Raw genomic sequence first — 16,659 nt, forward strand, 5'->3', positions numbered from 1 at the left:
GTACCATTTTATGCAGTGTGCTTTTGAAAGCTGTAAGCAGGTATAGCACGACCTGACGCTAGTGCATGGCAAACTGTTCAGTGGATATTCTGTCAACCGCTGCCGTTTTCGTTTACAGCAAAAGAGGCACTGACGAAAATTCATAGCACGTCTGAGATTCAGAGTAAGGAACAAAAATTTACGCATACAGTTAAAATTTCAGTTGTCTAGTGAAGTGGACTGTTCTAGCTTCGTTCAAAACAAATCAGTAGGTTGAAAGACAGCAGATGTATACGTAATCTCGCGACTGACGCACACATAGACAGTCGTCAGATTAATACAGGGATAAAAAAAACATTTAATCAAGGAAATGGGCATAAACAAATATGCATAATTGAAAAGAGCAGCAAGCAATAAAAAAAATGTCCTTCAAAGTTAACACATTGCACTCATTCATCAAAACGGTACATGCGGCTAGAAAATTAGTCTCAAAATCTTTCTGGACGGTTTGTGCACATAAGGAGCTGGCCTTTCGTTCCTGTCTGTCACCTTCTTAGCATAATTGACAAGAAGGATTCTGAGAAATTTCTCACATATTAAAGAAGCGGACCTTATAGCATGGCTATTGTCAATGCCTTCCAGGCAACTCAGCAAAGGTGAGTTCTCAAGTGTTGGCTGGATTAATTAGATTTGAAGGACTTCAAGGACATTTGTGTGTGGTAGGTGCACGACAGCTTTTTCAAAAAAAAAAAGACACAACCTTGTCCAAGAGGGCTACAAACTCTGGTTTTGGATAATGCAGTCCGCTAGAATCTTGTCCTCGCAGAATAGTGTACATGGGGCTGCTTCTTTTCCTGGTTTCAAGAAGGATAGCACAAGCGTCACACCCGAAGTCACTGATTAGCTTTACAATTAATGTATCCAGCGACGTAAGCTAAACCAGAATACGTGACAGTGGGTAATGGGATGACAGGAGATACCATCATTTCTTTCAGTTCCTCAGTTACTGATTGCATCAGAGCTGAAATGATTTCGTCGGTGTCGACACAAGGTGCCTAGGCGCACAATACAGCGCGACATACAACTCCTATCACCTCGATCTGAATAAATAGCACAGAGAAAAGCTTTTATATTCATTATTGAGGAGTGTCCCTTGATTAACAGTGGCGAATGTGTATTAAGCAAAGCATTCTACCAAAATAATGGGGCAGCGATTGCTCTCTAAGGCAGGCATTACTGCACAGATAGTTACAAGAACCTATTAGTTCAAAAACATACTAGAAAAGAAAGAAAATATTGCTAATTAGGGCTTGAAATAGATTTCCTGTTTTTTCATGAAATAATCATGATATCATGTAAACATTTCATTAAACCAACGTTTATTTGCAAAATTAAAATAATGTTTATAATACAACATAAAACGTTTGCTGGTCTATAAATTATAGCAAAAAAGAAAACAAAACTTAAAAGCGTTTACTCTGACGTTATACTAATACTTTATGTCATGTAAGCATTGTGCAACTTACATTACATTTTTATAAAATTATTTTCATCTTCGGTGTTACCTCGATGGTTTCTCATCTAGCGCCGAAAGACGGTTTTGCCATTGTTGCTGTTATGTTTGCCTTCAATTAAGAAGCTTCGATGTGATCACTGCTCATTCACTTTTTTTATTCATCTTCTTGTACAGGCTTGGGAAAAAATTGAGATTAAAATGAACAAAAGTAGATACCATGCCGCAATACATGTCATATGCTTGTCGAGCGTTTGCTGAGCGACAGTGTTTTTTAATATAAAGACTCCATTCACGTGTGTAGCACGCTGGCAGGATGCCGCTGCAGCATCTACCTTCTGTAATCGTTCATTTAGGGGGTGCACTCACCACGAAACCCGCGGGCGACAGCGCGAAACCAGGCAAATGCCACCCGCCACCACTGAAGCAGATGCGGAGCGAACGGTGAGCAGGTCGCGCCCCTTGCGGCGGCGGAGAGCGTGACTCAAGGAGAAAAGTTCCCATTGTTCACGCGGCGATTGAGAAGGCCGTAAGAAAGAGCGCGCGCTCTCTCCCTCGAGACCGGCCGTGCCCCAACTTGATCGAGTCCCTATGCCCGCTTTCATTGACACTGGAGTCCATATTTCAGTCCTTAGTACGTTGTTCCGCCAGCGCCTCAAAAACGTTCGTACGCCCGCTAACACCTCCACAGTTCGTGTTGCTGATGAAAACACTGCTACCATCATCGGAATGTGCACTGCGTGCGTTAGCATCGCCGGCCACCACGTCCCTGTGCTCATCGCTGTCCTTATTACTTGTCCTCAAGATGTGATTTTAGGCCTAGACTTTTTCACAGCCCATTCCGCTCTCACTGATTGTTCCTCCGGACTTCTGCGCCTAGCCCTGCCCCATTGTGTTCACGACCCCAGTGCTGGCCATTCCCAGCCTCGCCTCCGCTCCAGTACATTTACTCGCCTACCTCCCGAGGCGGCAGTATACGTGCCCATGTCACCTTTTCCCTCCCTTCCTGACGGCGACTATGTTATCAACCCCATCACTGACGTCCCTCTACAGCGCAACATCGTCCTACCTAATAACATTGTACACGTAGAGAATAACCTCACCTATATTCCTGTACTCAACTTCAGCATGTCTTCGCAAGTTCTCCCGGAGGGCATTTTCCTTGCTGAGCTGTCACCTTTGTCCAGCTTTACTATTTCTGCAGTGCTGTCCGACCGTCACGCCGAGGTACCTGCACAACCTGTCCCGTCACATAGTCCGGAGGACCGCATCTCAGCCATGGTTGCCTCTGACCTGCGTCCCGAATATGCCAGTGCCCTTGGCGGCCTTCTGCGGTCATACAGCGACATTTTTTGATTTTGGTCATGGATCCCTGAGCCAAACGTCCGTCATCACACATCACATCGATACCGGAAATACCTGACCTATTCACCGACGGCCTTACAGTGTTGCTCTTTCCGAATGCCGGATAATTCAGAAAGAAGTAGAGAAAATGTTGGCAAGCAACATTATTGAGCCGTCGAGCAGTCCTTGGGCGTTTCCGGTAGTACTCGTCAAAAAGAAAGACAACAACTGGAGGTTTTGCATAGATTATCGACACCTAAACAAGATAACAAAGAAAGATGTGCACCCTCTTCCAAGGATTGATGACGCCCTCGACTGCCTGCATGATGCCAAATACTTCTCCTCCATCGATCTCCATTCTGGATATTGGCAGATCTCTGTAGACGAAAGAGATCGTGAAAAGACAGCTTTTGTCACCCCGGATGGCCTCTACCAATTCAAGGCGATGCCTTTCGGCTTATGTAATGCCCATGCACCCTTCAAGTGCAGCATGATGGACTTCCTATTAGGTGGGCTCGAATGGATCACGTTTGTGCTACCTCGATGACGTCATCGTATTTTCATCAATCTTTGAGGACTACCTCCATAGTGTTTCGGCTATTCTTGGCGTCTTCCGGTGAGCTGGCCTTCAGTTGAACTCCAAGAAGTGTACCTTTGGTCGCCGGGAACTCAAGGTCCAAGGACATTTAGTCAACACCCATGGCATCCAGCCGGGCCCTGACAAAATTCGTGCTGTAAGGGATTTCCCTATACCGAAATCTAGCAGCGACGTGCGTAGCTTCCTCGAACTTTGCTCATATTTCCACCGATTTGTACCAAACTTCGCGGTAATCGCCCGTCTGCTCACACAGCTTCTGAAAAAAGAGGTCTCCTTTTCCTGGGGCCACGAACAATCGACCGCCTTCGTCACTCTTATTGCCCACCTCACCGGTCCGCCAGTGTTGGCTCACTTCAATCCATCAGCGCCCACAGAAGTATGCACCGACGCAAGTGGTCATAGAATTGGTGCCGTTTTCGCACGTCAGCCGGTTCCTCTCGCGTCATCGCCTATGCCAGCCGACTTCTCTCTGTGGCCGAACAGAATTATTCCATCACTAAACGTGGGTGCTTAGCTCTAGTTGGGGCCATTACGAAGTTCCACCCTTACTTGCATGGGCGGCCATTCACAGTAGTCACTGACCGCCACGCGTTTTGTTGGTGTTCTACACTCAAAGACCCTACTGGCCGCCTTGGACGTTGGGCCTAGCGCCTTCAGGAGTACAATTTTTCAGTATATAAGTCTGGCCAGTTGCATCGAGACGCCGATTGCCTTTCCCGCCATCAAATAGATCCGCCAAGTCAACCTGAATGTGACAATGACACTTGCGTGCTCTCTATTTCTGATTTTTCCAACATTCGCTGTGAGCAACGCCAGGACCCTCAGCTTCGAGAAATTGTCAATCACCTCAGCGCCGATCACCATGACCCTTCCCTTCGTTTCTTTGTGCTCCACGATGGCACCTGATACCGGCACAATATGCGACCTGCTGGCCCCGACCTACTAGTAGTCCCTCAGCACCTGCGCACAGCCGTCCATCAACAGCTTCACGAAGTTCCTACAGCGGGTCATCTAGGCGTCTCTCGCACATACGACAGTGTGCGCTGTCGATTCTTTTGACCATGCCTATACTGCGCAGTCCGCTGCTACATGGCTGCTTGTGACAGCTGTTAACGCCGGAAAAAGCCATCAGTTTTACCAGCTGGACTTCTGCAGCCGATCGACATTCCCATAGGCCCATTTTCTCGAGGAGGTCTGGATCTTCTAGGGCCTTTTCCACTGTCCGCATCGGGGAACAAGTGGATTACGGTGGCCACTGATTGCACCACACGCTATGCGGTCACACAAGCAATACCAACCAGTTGTGCAACTGATGTCGCTGCTTTTCTCCTCAACTACGTTATACTTGTCCATGGAGCTCCCCGCCAACTGCTCACCGACCATGGCCATTGCTTTCTTGCTCGTATAGTCGACGAGATTCTACGGTTGTGCAACGTTCGTCATTCCTTCACAACTGCCTACCATCCACAGACGAACGGGCTTACCGAACGCCTTAACCGGGCACTGACTGACATGTTGTCTATGTATGTTTCTGATGACCACTGCGACTGGGACATAACGCTGCCATTTGTGACATTTGCATATAATTCGTATTGTCGCGACACTACCGGCTACTCTCCTTTCTATCTTCTATACGGCCGTGACCCTCTGCTTCCTTTTGACAGCCTGCTCCCGTCTGTCACCACTGTCAGCTCATATGCTCGTGATGCCATAGCCCATGCTGATGCTGCCCGCGTTGTTGCTCGCAATCGACTCGCAGCCTACCAGCACTCCCAGAAATGTTGCTATGATTCCTGTCATCGCAACACCCAGTATTCTTGCGGCTCTCTCGTGCTGCTTTGGACCCCAGCTCACCGCGTTGGCCACTCAGAAAAACTTTTGCCCCGTTAATACAGGACCCTACCGTATTTTACGACATGACTCCAGTGACATACGAAATTGCACCCTTGCATCCCGCACGCCATACCTCTACACCATGCACACAGACGGTCCATGTTGCATGCCTCAAGCCGTACTACACGGATGCTGGTTTGGACGCTAGTACGCACCGGGACGGTGTTTTTCAGCCGGCGGGGTAGTGTTACATTAGGCGGTGCATGCACTGATATGCGCATAAGGAAAGAAGAAGAAGACTCTCGTGAGTATTAGAGAAGACGACGTTCGAGCAGAGTCGGCTGGTGCCTGCAGAAAACGTCTGTTGTTTGAAAGCCTTGTCTTCCAAGTCCGCCCTCTGCTTCAAGCTGAACTACCCCGTAACAATATCACCGTGATGTTTGTGATGTGTGTGCCTGCTCTATCTTTATGCATGCTCTGCTTTTTTGTATATATGCTGTTGTTGCTTCACACCATTAAACAGTTGGTAGTTGCGCTCGTGAACTGTTGTATGTGTTTCTTCCTATGTCCTGTCTAAGTTGTTGCGCATTTCTCTTGTATACTATGCAGAACCAACTAGCTCGACAACACGCTCTTCTGAACAATATCTATGTAGCTCCTCTGATATCATGAGTAGCCACCCTGGGTATCGCACCTGAGGTGGATCGGCTGTGCAGTCAAGATAGTCGCCAAGAATCAGAAATGAGGGGCCTTCAGCACACTGGGACCGTAATGCCAGTGGTTCTTCTCAATTTCTTAGGGGCCATTAGATAATCCTAAGTTTGAATAATTCAAATGATTTTTTTTTGCAGCTCTTTAATTTAGAATGAAATGAGCTTCTACTGTACCTGGAGCTAAATAAATCAGCTTTTCATTATCACCACTTTTTAGAAGTAGAAATATAAATTTAAAGCCCTTATAAACTAAGAATATACTTGTATTAAGCGTTTCAAAATTATCTGAATGTATTTGAACGTTCTCTGCCAAATATTTCACACTGCAAGACTCCACCATGATGGCTCCAGCTGAAAGCAACCGCGGAGGGTACGTACCGTTTCCTGTTCGAGTTGCTCCTGCTCGTCATAGTACGTTCGCCGTGGCTCACTTACGGGGAGTTCCAGCTCCTTGTCAAGCTCCTTGCTGCGTCACAAAGAGCGCCACCAGTCATTCACGACAAGAGTGCCTCAAAATATAACGCTCGGCATTAGAAGGTTGCACCATAGCCAGTTTTCAAACAGAAGTTGTCTCGCTGATACAGTCCCATTTCATACGCTGAAAAACTGCGAACATTAAAATTTCGCATTCAGTTCCCTCATCCTCAGCCTGAATATGCCCACTGCAGGGCGAAGGCCTCTCCCATAGTCCTCCAATTAACCCGGTTCAGTTCCCTAGTTTCCTTCTAATTACTATGTTCTCGGGTAACACGGTTTCCCAAGTGCTATGTTTAAAATTTTGACAAACTGTGGTTGTATAATACAATGACAACTCATTAATTCGATCCCCATTAATTCAGAAAATCAGATAATTTGACATGCACGTGACGTCCCTACAATTATACATAGGAGTCTATGGGGCGAAACTCTTGTTAATTCGAACAAATTTTGCCGTGTGTCGCCTAATTCAACCTCACTCTGCTACCCACCAGGTCGGTAAGCCGAGAGCAAAAAGAAGAAATTAGTTGTGGTGTAGCTCTGGTTAACCCTAGTTGAATTGTGAAAGCAATGGCAGGAGCTTCTTTTGCCTGCTACATTATTCCCCTGTCACACCCTATCAGTGTAAGGTGCCACATTAGCTCATCCTTTAAGGGTATGATGCGAGAGTGTAAGTTGCCAGCCCACATATAAAGTCACATTTCAACCAAGCCATATTGACGTGCCTGTGTGTCGAAGGGGTAATGAGAATGCAAAGTGATCCGGCAGGCTGATTCTGATATCACCCTCCCATATGAAAGGAGTGACCCGAGTTGGCAGCTCCTGCCTGTGGCAAAGCGGTAACGTGAATTAAAATGTGACATAGGCTAATTATTTTATCAGAAGACCGTAGCTACGCCTCTTCATGGCGTAGCTGCGGTTACTCGAAGTTTCGCTTTAGCTGTCGTAGTATTGCTTTCGCAATAAAAACACTGGCACGAGCGGCGCTACTGTACGGCTGGTAGGCCATCAACAGTCATAGTCATCAGCTGCGCGAGAGAGGCCGTAGGAAGCAAAGTAGCGGCCGGCCTGCGTATTTCTTCGTGCTTTGTTGTATCGTAGCAGTCGTGTTGGTGTCGTCCGCTTAACCCTATCAACAGCAAGTCTCGTTATGGCGTGTGTCGTCGCTGTCACGTGTTGCTGCTACGATCGCGGTTATTTAACCATAACACAATGCCTTTTTTGGTATATGTACACTTTGCCACCATGTTTACTGCGCTGCTTTCGAGTAGGTAGCGCGCAGTGCATGCACGCCTCACCATTGTGTGTCCTGTTGCAATGGCAACACCAGCAAAGCGGCCAAAGTACCAGGCAAAGAACCTAGCGACGAAAGTAGAAATACTGAAGGCTCTCAAGGACGGTGCTTCACGCTGCGATGTAATAGACAAGTATAATGTTAAAATGACCACCTTGGCCACCTATGTAAAGAATGAAAGCCGCAATATGGAAGCGTTTGACAGTGAAGCCTACAGTGCCAAAAGAAAACGACTGTGGACGGCGGCCTGCCTAAAACTAGAAGAAGCCGTACTGCAATGGATTAGAAACGCACGTGAGGCTTGCTTCCCTTTGAGTGGGCCACTCATTAGTGCCCAGGCTAGAAGGTTTGCCGCAAAAATGAATGTTGAAGAGTTCAGCTTCTGAAGGTTGGCTTGCTCGTTTCAGAAGTCGTCACTATCTGACTTTTAAGAGTGTGTGTGGCGAAAGAGCTTCCATGGATGAAGACGTGATTGAGGAGTGGCGTACGATCGGGTTTCGTGAACATCTGGCTGCATTCGACGCTCAGAATGTATTCAACGCCGGCGAGACAGCATTGTTTTTTAAGGCACTCCTGGAAATACCTATCACCTTCAAAGGTGACCTCTGCACAGCAGGTAAAAGAAGTAAAGAAAGGGTTACTGTGCTTACTGCCACCAAAATGGTGGGAACAGAGCATCTGTTGCTCCTAATCGTCGAAAAGGCGCAGAAGCCAAGATGCTTTAAGAATGCGAGGCGCCTTCCAGTTGAATATCAAGCCAACAGGAAGGCTTGGATGACATCTAGCATATTCCAATCTTGGCTTCATCAGCTGGACCAGTGCTTTGGAGCTGAAAAAAGGAAGATCCTCATGGTTGTGGCCAATCGCAGTGTTCACTGCAAGTTTTCAAGCCTGGAATGAATCAAGCTTGTGTTCCTCCCACCGAATGCAATCGCAGCCCTTCAGCTCATGGACCAGGACTTAACATTTCAATGCAAGTACAGGACGCACGTCTTGCAACACATGCTTATGTGTATGAAAGCTGGGGAAAAAATAAGATATTAAGCTCCTTAGCGCTTTGAACATTCTTGCTCATGAATGGGCCCACACTCACGCAGAAACCATTGCTAACTGCTTCTTGTACAGCGGTTTTGTGCAACCGAACTGGTGTGCAGAGGAACTGCCGACCGAAGCAGCTGACTCAGCCGCAACCACAGAAGACGACAGCTGTTACTAGAGTGTCTTGCTCTGTGCAGTGCAGCTTGCTGATTAAGTGTCGATCTATGATGGTGTCGCCGTTGCCAGTCAGTGGACCGAGGATGAAATAAATGAAGAAGTGAAGGTGCTGACAATGACAATTCGTTGGAAGATGACAATTGTTAGCAGTTGCCCCAAATGCCGAAGCGCACGGTGAAAGAAGCCGCAGAAGCCTTGTCCGTGCTGGAGGACTTCTGTGAACAAATCCCTGATGGTGCGCGTGCCACGGAGCACCTGGCAGCTGTTAGAGCTATCGTAGTCACTCAAATTAGCCTGAAAAAGCAGACAACTATAACAGATTTCTTTGCCAAATGTTGAGCCAAATCTTTTTTTTTTGTTGTTAATTCGATATTTCAACATTTGAATAATTCAACAATTTTTAGCGCTCCCGTCAGTGTTGAATTAGCGAGCTTTTACTGTTCCGTTAAAGATCAACCCACACATGGGTTAATATATGAGCATATAAGCCTGTGAGCGCTCGACCTATGAAGAATGAGAAAGCAGCGAAACTCATCTACCAAGGTGTCCTCCCTGCAGGGCCTTGGTACAAAGAGATGACGCATCAAAGGCGACAAGCCAACACACGACAGGGCTTTTCCCAAGCAGGCACGACATGAATAGGAGAAGCGTGGTGGCTTCTTCACAGTGGTATGGAGCCATAGGGGTGAACAATTTGAGAATTACAACTACGCATTTACATACAGCGGTCCGGGTGTAGTGAACACAAAATGAAGAGTGAAGCCTTAATGACATATATTATGCCGAGGCATGCAAAAGGAAAGAAAAATAGAGCCTCTGCCCGTGCAACAAAGTATAGCGGGCCTAAGCCTTAATGACAGTCAGCAATCACAAGGGCTTCTCCACAGTGCAATGATGTAGCAATGCAAAGAAGCCGTAAACAATGAGGAAGTTATAGTGGCTTGCCACTGCCATCACAAGAATCAATGTGTTGCTAAGTCTCTTTGGCATTAAGGGGTGACACAGGTCTTTCGGACCAAACAATCGCAAAAAAATCACTTTTTAGAAAATGCGATTTTCAAAATCAGTAGTTCTTTATGTACCAATCTGCCAAGCTTTTCATCGCTAGGATCGGTATTTTAGTTACAATGCCAATTTATATAATCGATGTCGCCCAAATTTGGGCCGAAAACAGCACCCAAGACAACCATTTTCCGCGAGGCGTAGCTCCCATTTTATGCGCAGCACCACAGCCATCTTGATCCTACTCAAAAGAGCCACCTTTCTTCTTCATTTGCCGCCTCTGCTGTTTACATTCGCTCATTGATCGCATGAAATATAGCAAAAAAGAAAATGTGGCATTTGCAATCCTATTGGCTTTCAGGGTGCACGCGACGCCGGGCGTCACCGCGTTGGAGGGACTGGCTGGCAGCATCTGCTCAACACGCCCAAGCCGCACGGAGACGGTGGAGACATGATGCTGGCCGCGCTTTGTTTCGAACCGCAAGGTGCATTCATGACAAGAATTTGGGAAAAAGAGAAAAAAATTGTTGAATAATCATCTCATATGATGCCCTGCACCGACTGTGCGCACTCAGGCCAGCAAAAGTTGTGCACCGAACAATTGGCTATACGAGCCTGAAGTAGGCCTAGCGAGTTCCCCAGCACGGGAGCACCGTGCATGGGAGCACCGTGCACGGGAGACTGCTACTGCCAGCGGTCGCACCTGCTGCGACACAGTGATATCGCAGGCTGCAGATGGGCAAAAAGAGAAGCTCAAAACAGAAAAAGCTTGAACTCGCGGCAATGAAGCAGCAGTTGGATTATTTACGTAATGATGACGGCAGCGCTGTGGACAGTTCGCTTGGCGAGGCGGAGTTCATGATCGTCAGGTCTAAACAGTTTGCCGAGATTGGCGAGGTGTAAAACATACCGCGGCGATATTCGCATTGAAAAAGGTGAATGTGGATAAGAAATCGCTGTGAAACTTAATCTCCAATGCGTAAACTGCGGGACATGTCTTCGTAGTGTGTTTGCGCCGATCAAACCTCGTTCATAGTCCTTAGTCAATGCACTTACTTTTCGTGCAATGCAGCGCACTAGGAAGCAGCAAAGAGCTCCAAATTACATTTCTTTCCGCAATGAACGTACCTCACCGTGGTCTTGATGCGAGGACGTGGCAAAACGACGTACGTTAAAAAAAAATGTTTTTTAGAAATGTTGCTGCCTGCATGTGACTCGCGCAGCCGGAAAAGCGACAACTGAACGTGCGGGAACGTGCGGATTTGCGGTAACTGCAAATCAAAATGAAAGAGGCGAGACTTCAACGTTGGAAAGCAAAGAAACTACATTCCTGGAGGTTTCTAGCCATTTCGAATTGTAAATGCGTGCATTGCACCAGTGAATGTCCATTAAATAATCCCGTTTACTTTTTGCTCTTTTCTCAAAACATGCATTGCCGACCACTTGCAGTTTTGCGGCCTTAATATCTCGGCACCTATTGCAGATAGAGTAATAATTTCATTTTTCGGCTTAGTACATGGAGCAAACAATGTTGCAAGTAGATTTTTTTATTTCTCATTCAAAATTTTTAAAATGGCTTTTTTTTGTGACCGTTATACAGTTGACCCTGCTTATAACGAACCTCCATTTTACGAATTCCTCGATTTTACGAAGTTTTTCTATTCCCCGTCGCCAGTCCCATAAAAACCCATGTATTTTTGGCCTCAATGTAACAAAGTGGCTAGGGGAGAGAACCTTGAAATAACGAATTCAGGCCGTCAACCGCCTAGTCTTTTTGCCGCATATTTTAAGAACATAGAGCGAAGTTGTGCCAGATTTTTTCGTTAGTTAATGATCAAGAATGATGACCGCCTAAAAAAAACATTCGCAGAGCGAGCATATTACTCGCCCACGCGGTGGTGATGATGATAATGAACAGGCGCCCCGCTAGCAGCGCCACTCTTTGACTGATGCAGAAATCACCACTTCGTATGCGTGACACTAGGTGGCGCGACAGGCATTTCTCGAAGTTTGTTGTTTGTTTTCATTCGGTGCTTTTCGGGTCCATCTCTTTGTTGCCCTACGTCGTTCCGGCAAGCTTGCTTCCGACGTGTGCATCTCGTTTTTGTCTTCGTGTATCTGTGCGCCGGGTCGTGTTGGTGCTTTAAGACATCGAGAATGAATGCATCCACGAAAAAACGGAATATATTGTCTCTTGAGGACAAAATTGCTATTCTGGACGCCGTTGCTGGAGGCGAAAAAAAGAAGGATATAGCTGCCAGGTTTGGAATCCCAGCCAGCTCTCTCTCTACCATACTCAACGCGAAAGATGCGATTCGTGGTGCAATAGAGTCTGGTGCTGGCGGCAAAAAAAAAGAAGCTGAAGCCATCAACATATGTCGACGTGGACAAAGCGGTGTTCGCATGGTTCATGGACACGAGAGCTAGAAATCTTCTGATCAGCGGCGCTCTCTCGCAACAAAAGGCACGTGATTATGCTTGCATCTTGGGCTTTGATGACCTAAAAGTGAGCTACGGATGGCTGCAAGGCTTCAAAAAGAGGCATGGCATCGCTAGAAAGATGATAAGCGGTGAGTCCTCGTCTGCGGACAGCGATGCTGCCAATTCTTGGGTTGAAGAGAAACTCCCAGCAATTTTGGAGCGCTACGACGCGTCCGAAGTCTACAACTGTGACGAGACGGCTCTTTTTTATCAGTTGCTTCCAAACCGCACCCTCAGCCTAAAAGGTGACGTCTGCCACGGCGGCAAGCAAAGCAAACTTCGCATAACTGTTTTGCTGTGTGTAAACTCAGATGGGACTGACAACCGCGTCCCACTGATTATCGGCAAGAGTGCCCACCCCAGGTGCTTCAAAGGAACGCACCTGATGCCCATGAAATACGTAGCCAATACGAAAGCGTGGATGACGCGGGCTATATTTGGTGAGTGGTTGAAGGCATTTAATGAAGATGTCAAGAAGCAGAACCGCACCATTTGCTTATTCCTAGATAACTGTGCTGTGCACCATGTTGAAGGCCTCAACCTTTCAAATATTGAACTGCAGTATTTGCCCGCTAACTGCACTTCACTCATTCAGCCCCTCGACAAAGGAATTATTAATAGCGTGAAGTGCAGCTACTGGCGTGGACTGATTCAAAGGCTGCTTCTGAACATTTGTCTTCAGCGGGAGATGAAAGTGGACATTTTTCAAGCAGTTGAGATGCTTGAAGCATCGTGGCAAGAAACGGGTGCGGACATTATCGCTAACTGTTTTAGAAAAGCCCGCATTACAAAAGAAGTTCAGACTGCGCAAGCTGACGATGAAGAGGAGCGCTTGGAGCCTTCATCGCCGCCCGATCTCGCCGAAGCTTGGGGTTTATTGCGCGTGATTGGAGCAGCCCCGGATGACATGCAGCTCTGCGACTTTTTGCATGCGGATGACTGTGCCGTGACTTCTGAAGAGATGTCAGATGAGGCGCTGGTGGAAAGTATCCGATGTCAGACCGACGGTGATGTATTCCCAGAGGTCGAGCCACCACGTGTTATGCCTTCAACGAATGAAGTGTAGGACGCCATCGACGTTTTGCGCCGCGTCGCCGGCTCGCTGGACGATGGTGGTTCAGCTTTAAGTGCTTTAATGACCTACGAGCGATCAGTGGTGCCGACCCTCGTCAACAAACAGCAAAGCAAAATCACTCGTTACTTCTCAGTGCAATAAAAGCGGTCTGGGCGAGTTCATTAGCCTTGATTTTCAGCTTAGTTTCGTTTCTGTATTTATTTTTCGACCTTTCTTGCAGAAACTGCATACAGTTGAATCCCGCCACAACGAATACCGCCACAACGAAATTTCCGCGACAACGAATAATTTTTTATTCCCCGCGAGTATCCTATAAGAATTAATGGCCTAAATTTCTCTGCACAACGAACCATTTTTGCAGAGCGTTTCCGCTTCAACGAAATTTTCGCGTTCAAAATCGAAACCGAAACTAGTTTTATTGGCGAGAAGTCCAAGTCAAATCCAAAGCCACATTAAGCATGAAATCACGTGATTGCAGTTCCGCCATTTTGGCTTTGTGTCGTGGTAGCGTTGTTCACTCGCTGCCTTTCTCTTCGACAACGACGAGTTTTCATCCGCAGGACACGATGGCAACGCAAGTGAAAAAACGCAAAACTCTTTCCCTTGAGCAAAAAGCTCAAATAATCGCCCAAGCAGAAAGCGGAAGGAAGAAAGCGGCAATTGCTGAAGACTTCGGAATTCCTGCAAGTTCGCTGTCAACGATTCTAGGCAATAAGGACAGCGTGAGAATGGCACTTGCTTCAGGCACATCCTCGAAGCACAAAAAGGTGACGCGGCCCCTCCATGAAGAGTTGGACAAAGCAGTGCATGCGTGGTTTGTGGAAGCACGAGCCAGCAACGTCCCCCTGTCCGGAAGCATCGTCCAGCAGAAAGCCTTGAACTATGCATGCCTACTTGGCATTGATGATTTTAAAGCCAGCATTGGCTGGCTAAACCGTTTCAAGGCCCGCCATAACATCGTTGGAAAAGTGTTGTGCGGCGAGTCAATGTCAGCAGACGTGGACGGAGCAGCTGCTTGGAAGGCGAGTAACATGGCCGGAATTTTAAGCAACTTCGCGCCTGCAGACATTTACAACGCCGACGAGACCGGGCTATTCTACGAGATGTTGCCGGCTAGGACGCTCGACTTCAAGGGGCAGCGCTGTCACGGCGGCAAACACAGCAAAAAACGCATCACAGTGCTGCTTTGCACAAACATGGATGGCTCGGACAAGCGTCCGCCGTTAGTCATAGGCAAAAGTGCCAAGCCGCGCTGTTTTAAGGGAACTCGTAGCCTACCTGTGCAGTACAAGGCGAACAACAAGTCATGGATGACCCGCGCTATTTTCACCGAGTGGATGATGGCATTCGACCGCGACATGAAGCGGCAGGGCCGTAAAGTTTGCTTGCTTTTGGACAATTGTTCAGCGCATCACTCCGACGAAGTCAAGCTCACTAACACGGAGCTGAGGTTTTTCCCTCCCAATTGCACGGCTGTCTTACAGCCTCTCGATCAGGGCGTGATTCTTAGCCTGAAGCGCGCTTACCGCGGGAGGTTAATTCAGCGGCTGCTTTTTAACACTGAAACCGGCCGAGACACGAAGGTAGACTTGTACGTGGCACTGCAGATTATGTCTGCTGCCTGGAGCACACTGGGGCGCTCAGTAATTGTGAACTATTTCAGGCACGCCGGATTTGCCGAAGGTCGACCCGTACGCTCTGCTGGCCTAACACCAGGCGTTACAGACGACGACGAAGAGGCGTCACCGGCTCCGGGGATCGCGGCCGCCTGGAAAACGCTGGGAGAAATAGGAACCGTGCCGCCTAATCTCGAGCTCGACGAATACATCGGCGCTGACGCTTGTGTTGTTGTTCACGAAGATGTGAGTGATGAGCAGATCATAAAAGCTGCCCGGAATGATAAGGACTCTTCCGATGAAAAAGACGACGACGTACAGGAAGCGCCGGCTGCGGCAACCGCCGTACAGGTGATGGACGCTTTTGATGTCATCAGGAATTTCGTTGCTGTCCGAGACGACGATGTTGCAATGGGTTTGCTGACCGAGTGCGAAAATCGCGTGACGGCGTTGCTCGCCGTGAAGCGTAAGCAAACCAAGCTTACAGATTTTTGGCATTAAATGCCTTTGCTGCTGCTTGGGCAATTCTTTCTGCGTTTCACGTCAAATTTTTGCGATAACGAAGTTCCGCGAGAACGAATTTTTTTTCGTGCACCGTGAATTTCGTTATAGCGGGATTCAACTGTATAACGAAAACCTCCCTATAACGAATATTTCACGGGCTTTTTCAATTTCGTTATATCCAGGTTCAACTGTAGTGCTACATTTTGACCTTTGAACTTTGTTATGCAATAAAACAAGGAATAATTGCTCAAACAACTGCTTGCAACATTGCGTTCCTTATTATTTTTAGTGTCCAGCAATACGTTCATCTGAGTTTTTCTTCAATGGTCATTTTTAATTGTTCTTGTAAGGTTTAGACCAATTGATGTAATTATCTTAAGAAATAATTGGATCACAAATGAAATAAATGCAGTTTTGGAGTCTGCACAAGAAACTGCACAAACCCGCCAAGTTGCATAAATTTTGATCGGTAAATAAGAAAAATAGTTTTAAGATCAGTGTCCGCACTTGTCGTTGATATAAATGTGAAGTGAATTCTTTGAGAAGTTATGCCAGCAAATGTTATTTTCTCTTTTTAAGAAGTGGAAGTGTGAATAAATGCTTTTATACTCGTTGTCATGTCACACCTTTAAGGGGGGACACGGGTCTTTCGGACCAAAAAATCGCGAAAAAATCACTTTTTAGAAAATGTGATTTGCGAAATCAGTAGCTCTTTATCTACCTATCTGCTAAGTTTTTCATCTCTAGGGTCGGTATTTTAGTCACAATGCCAATTTATATAATCGATGTCGCTCAAATTTGGGCCGAAAACGACCCCCGAAACAACCATTTTCCGTGAGGCGTAGCTCCCGTTTTGTGTGCGGCACCGTAGCTATCTTGGTCTCATTCGAAAGAGCCGCCTTTCGTCTTCAAATTGCCGCCTCTGCTGTTTACATTTGCCCATTGGTCGCATAAAAAATTGCAAAAAAGAAAACGTGGCATTTGCAATCCCATTGGCTTTCGGGGTGCACGTGAC

The 16,659-nt window shown here is 47.0% G+C and overlaps 1 protein-coding gene across 1 annotated transcript in view; it reads right to left on the reverse strand.

Moving 5' to 3' along the window:
- The window catches only part of LOC146209677 (mitogen-activated protein kinase kinase kinase 7-like), a 124,136-nt gene that overhangs the window by 6,842 nt on the left and 100,635 nt on the right, over positions 1-16,659 (reverse strand). The window contains exon 15 of the mRNA XM_084603012.1: positions 6,359-6,446. Within this exon, the coding sequence (XP_084459138.1) occupies positions 6,359-6,446 (88 nt within the window). The remainder of the gene's footprint in view (positions 1-6,358; positions 6,447-16,659) is intronic.

The sequence above is a fragment of the Amblyomma maculatum genome, chromosome 1, assembly GCF_055883805.1.
Source record: "Amblyomma maculatum isolate TAMU_Amacu chromosome 1, ASM5588380v1, whole genome shotgun sequence".
Lineage (NCBI taxonomy): Eukaryota > Metazoa > Arthropoda > Arachnida > Ixodida > Ixodidae > Amblyomma > Amblyomma maculatum.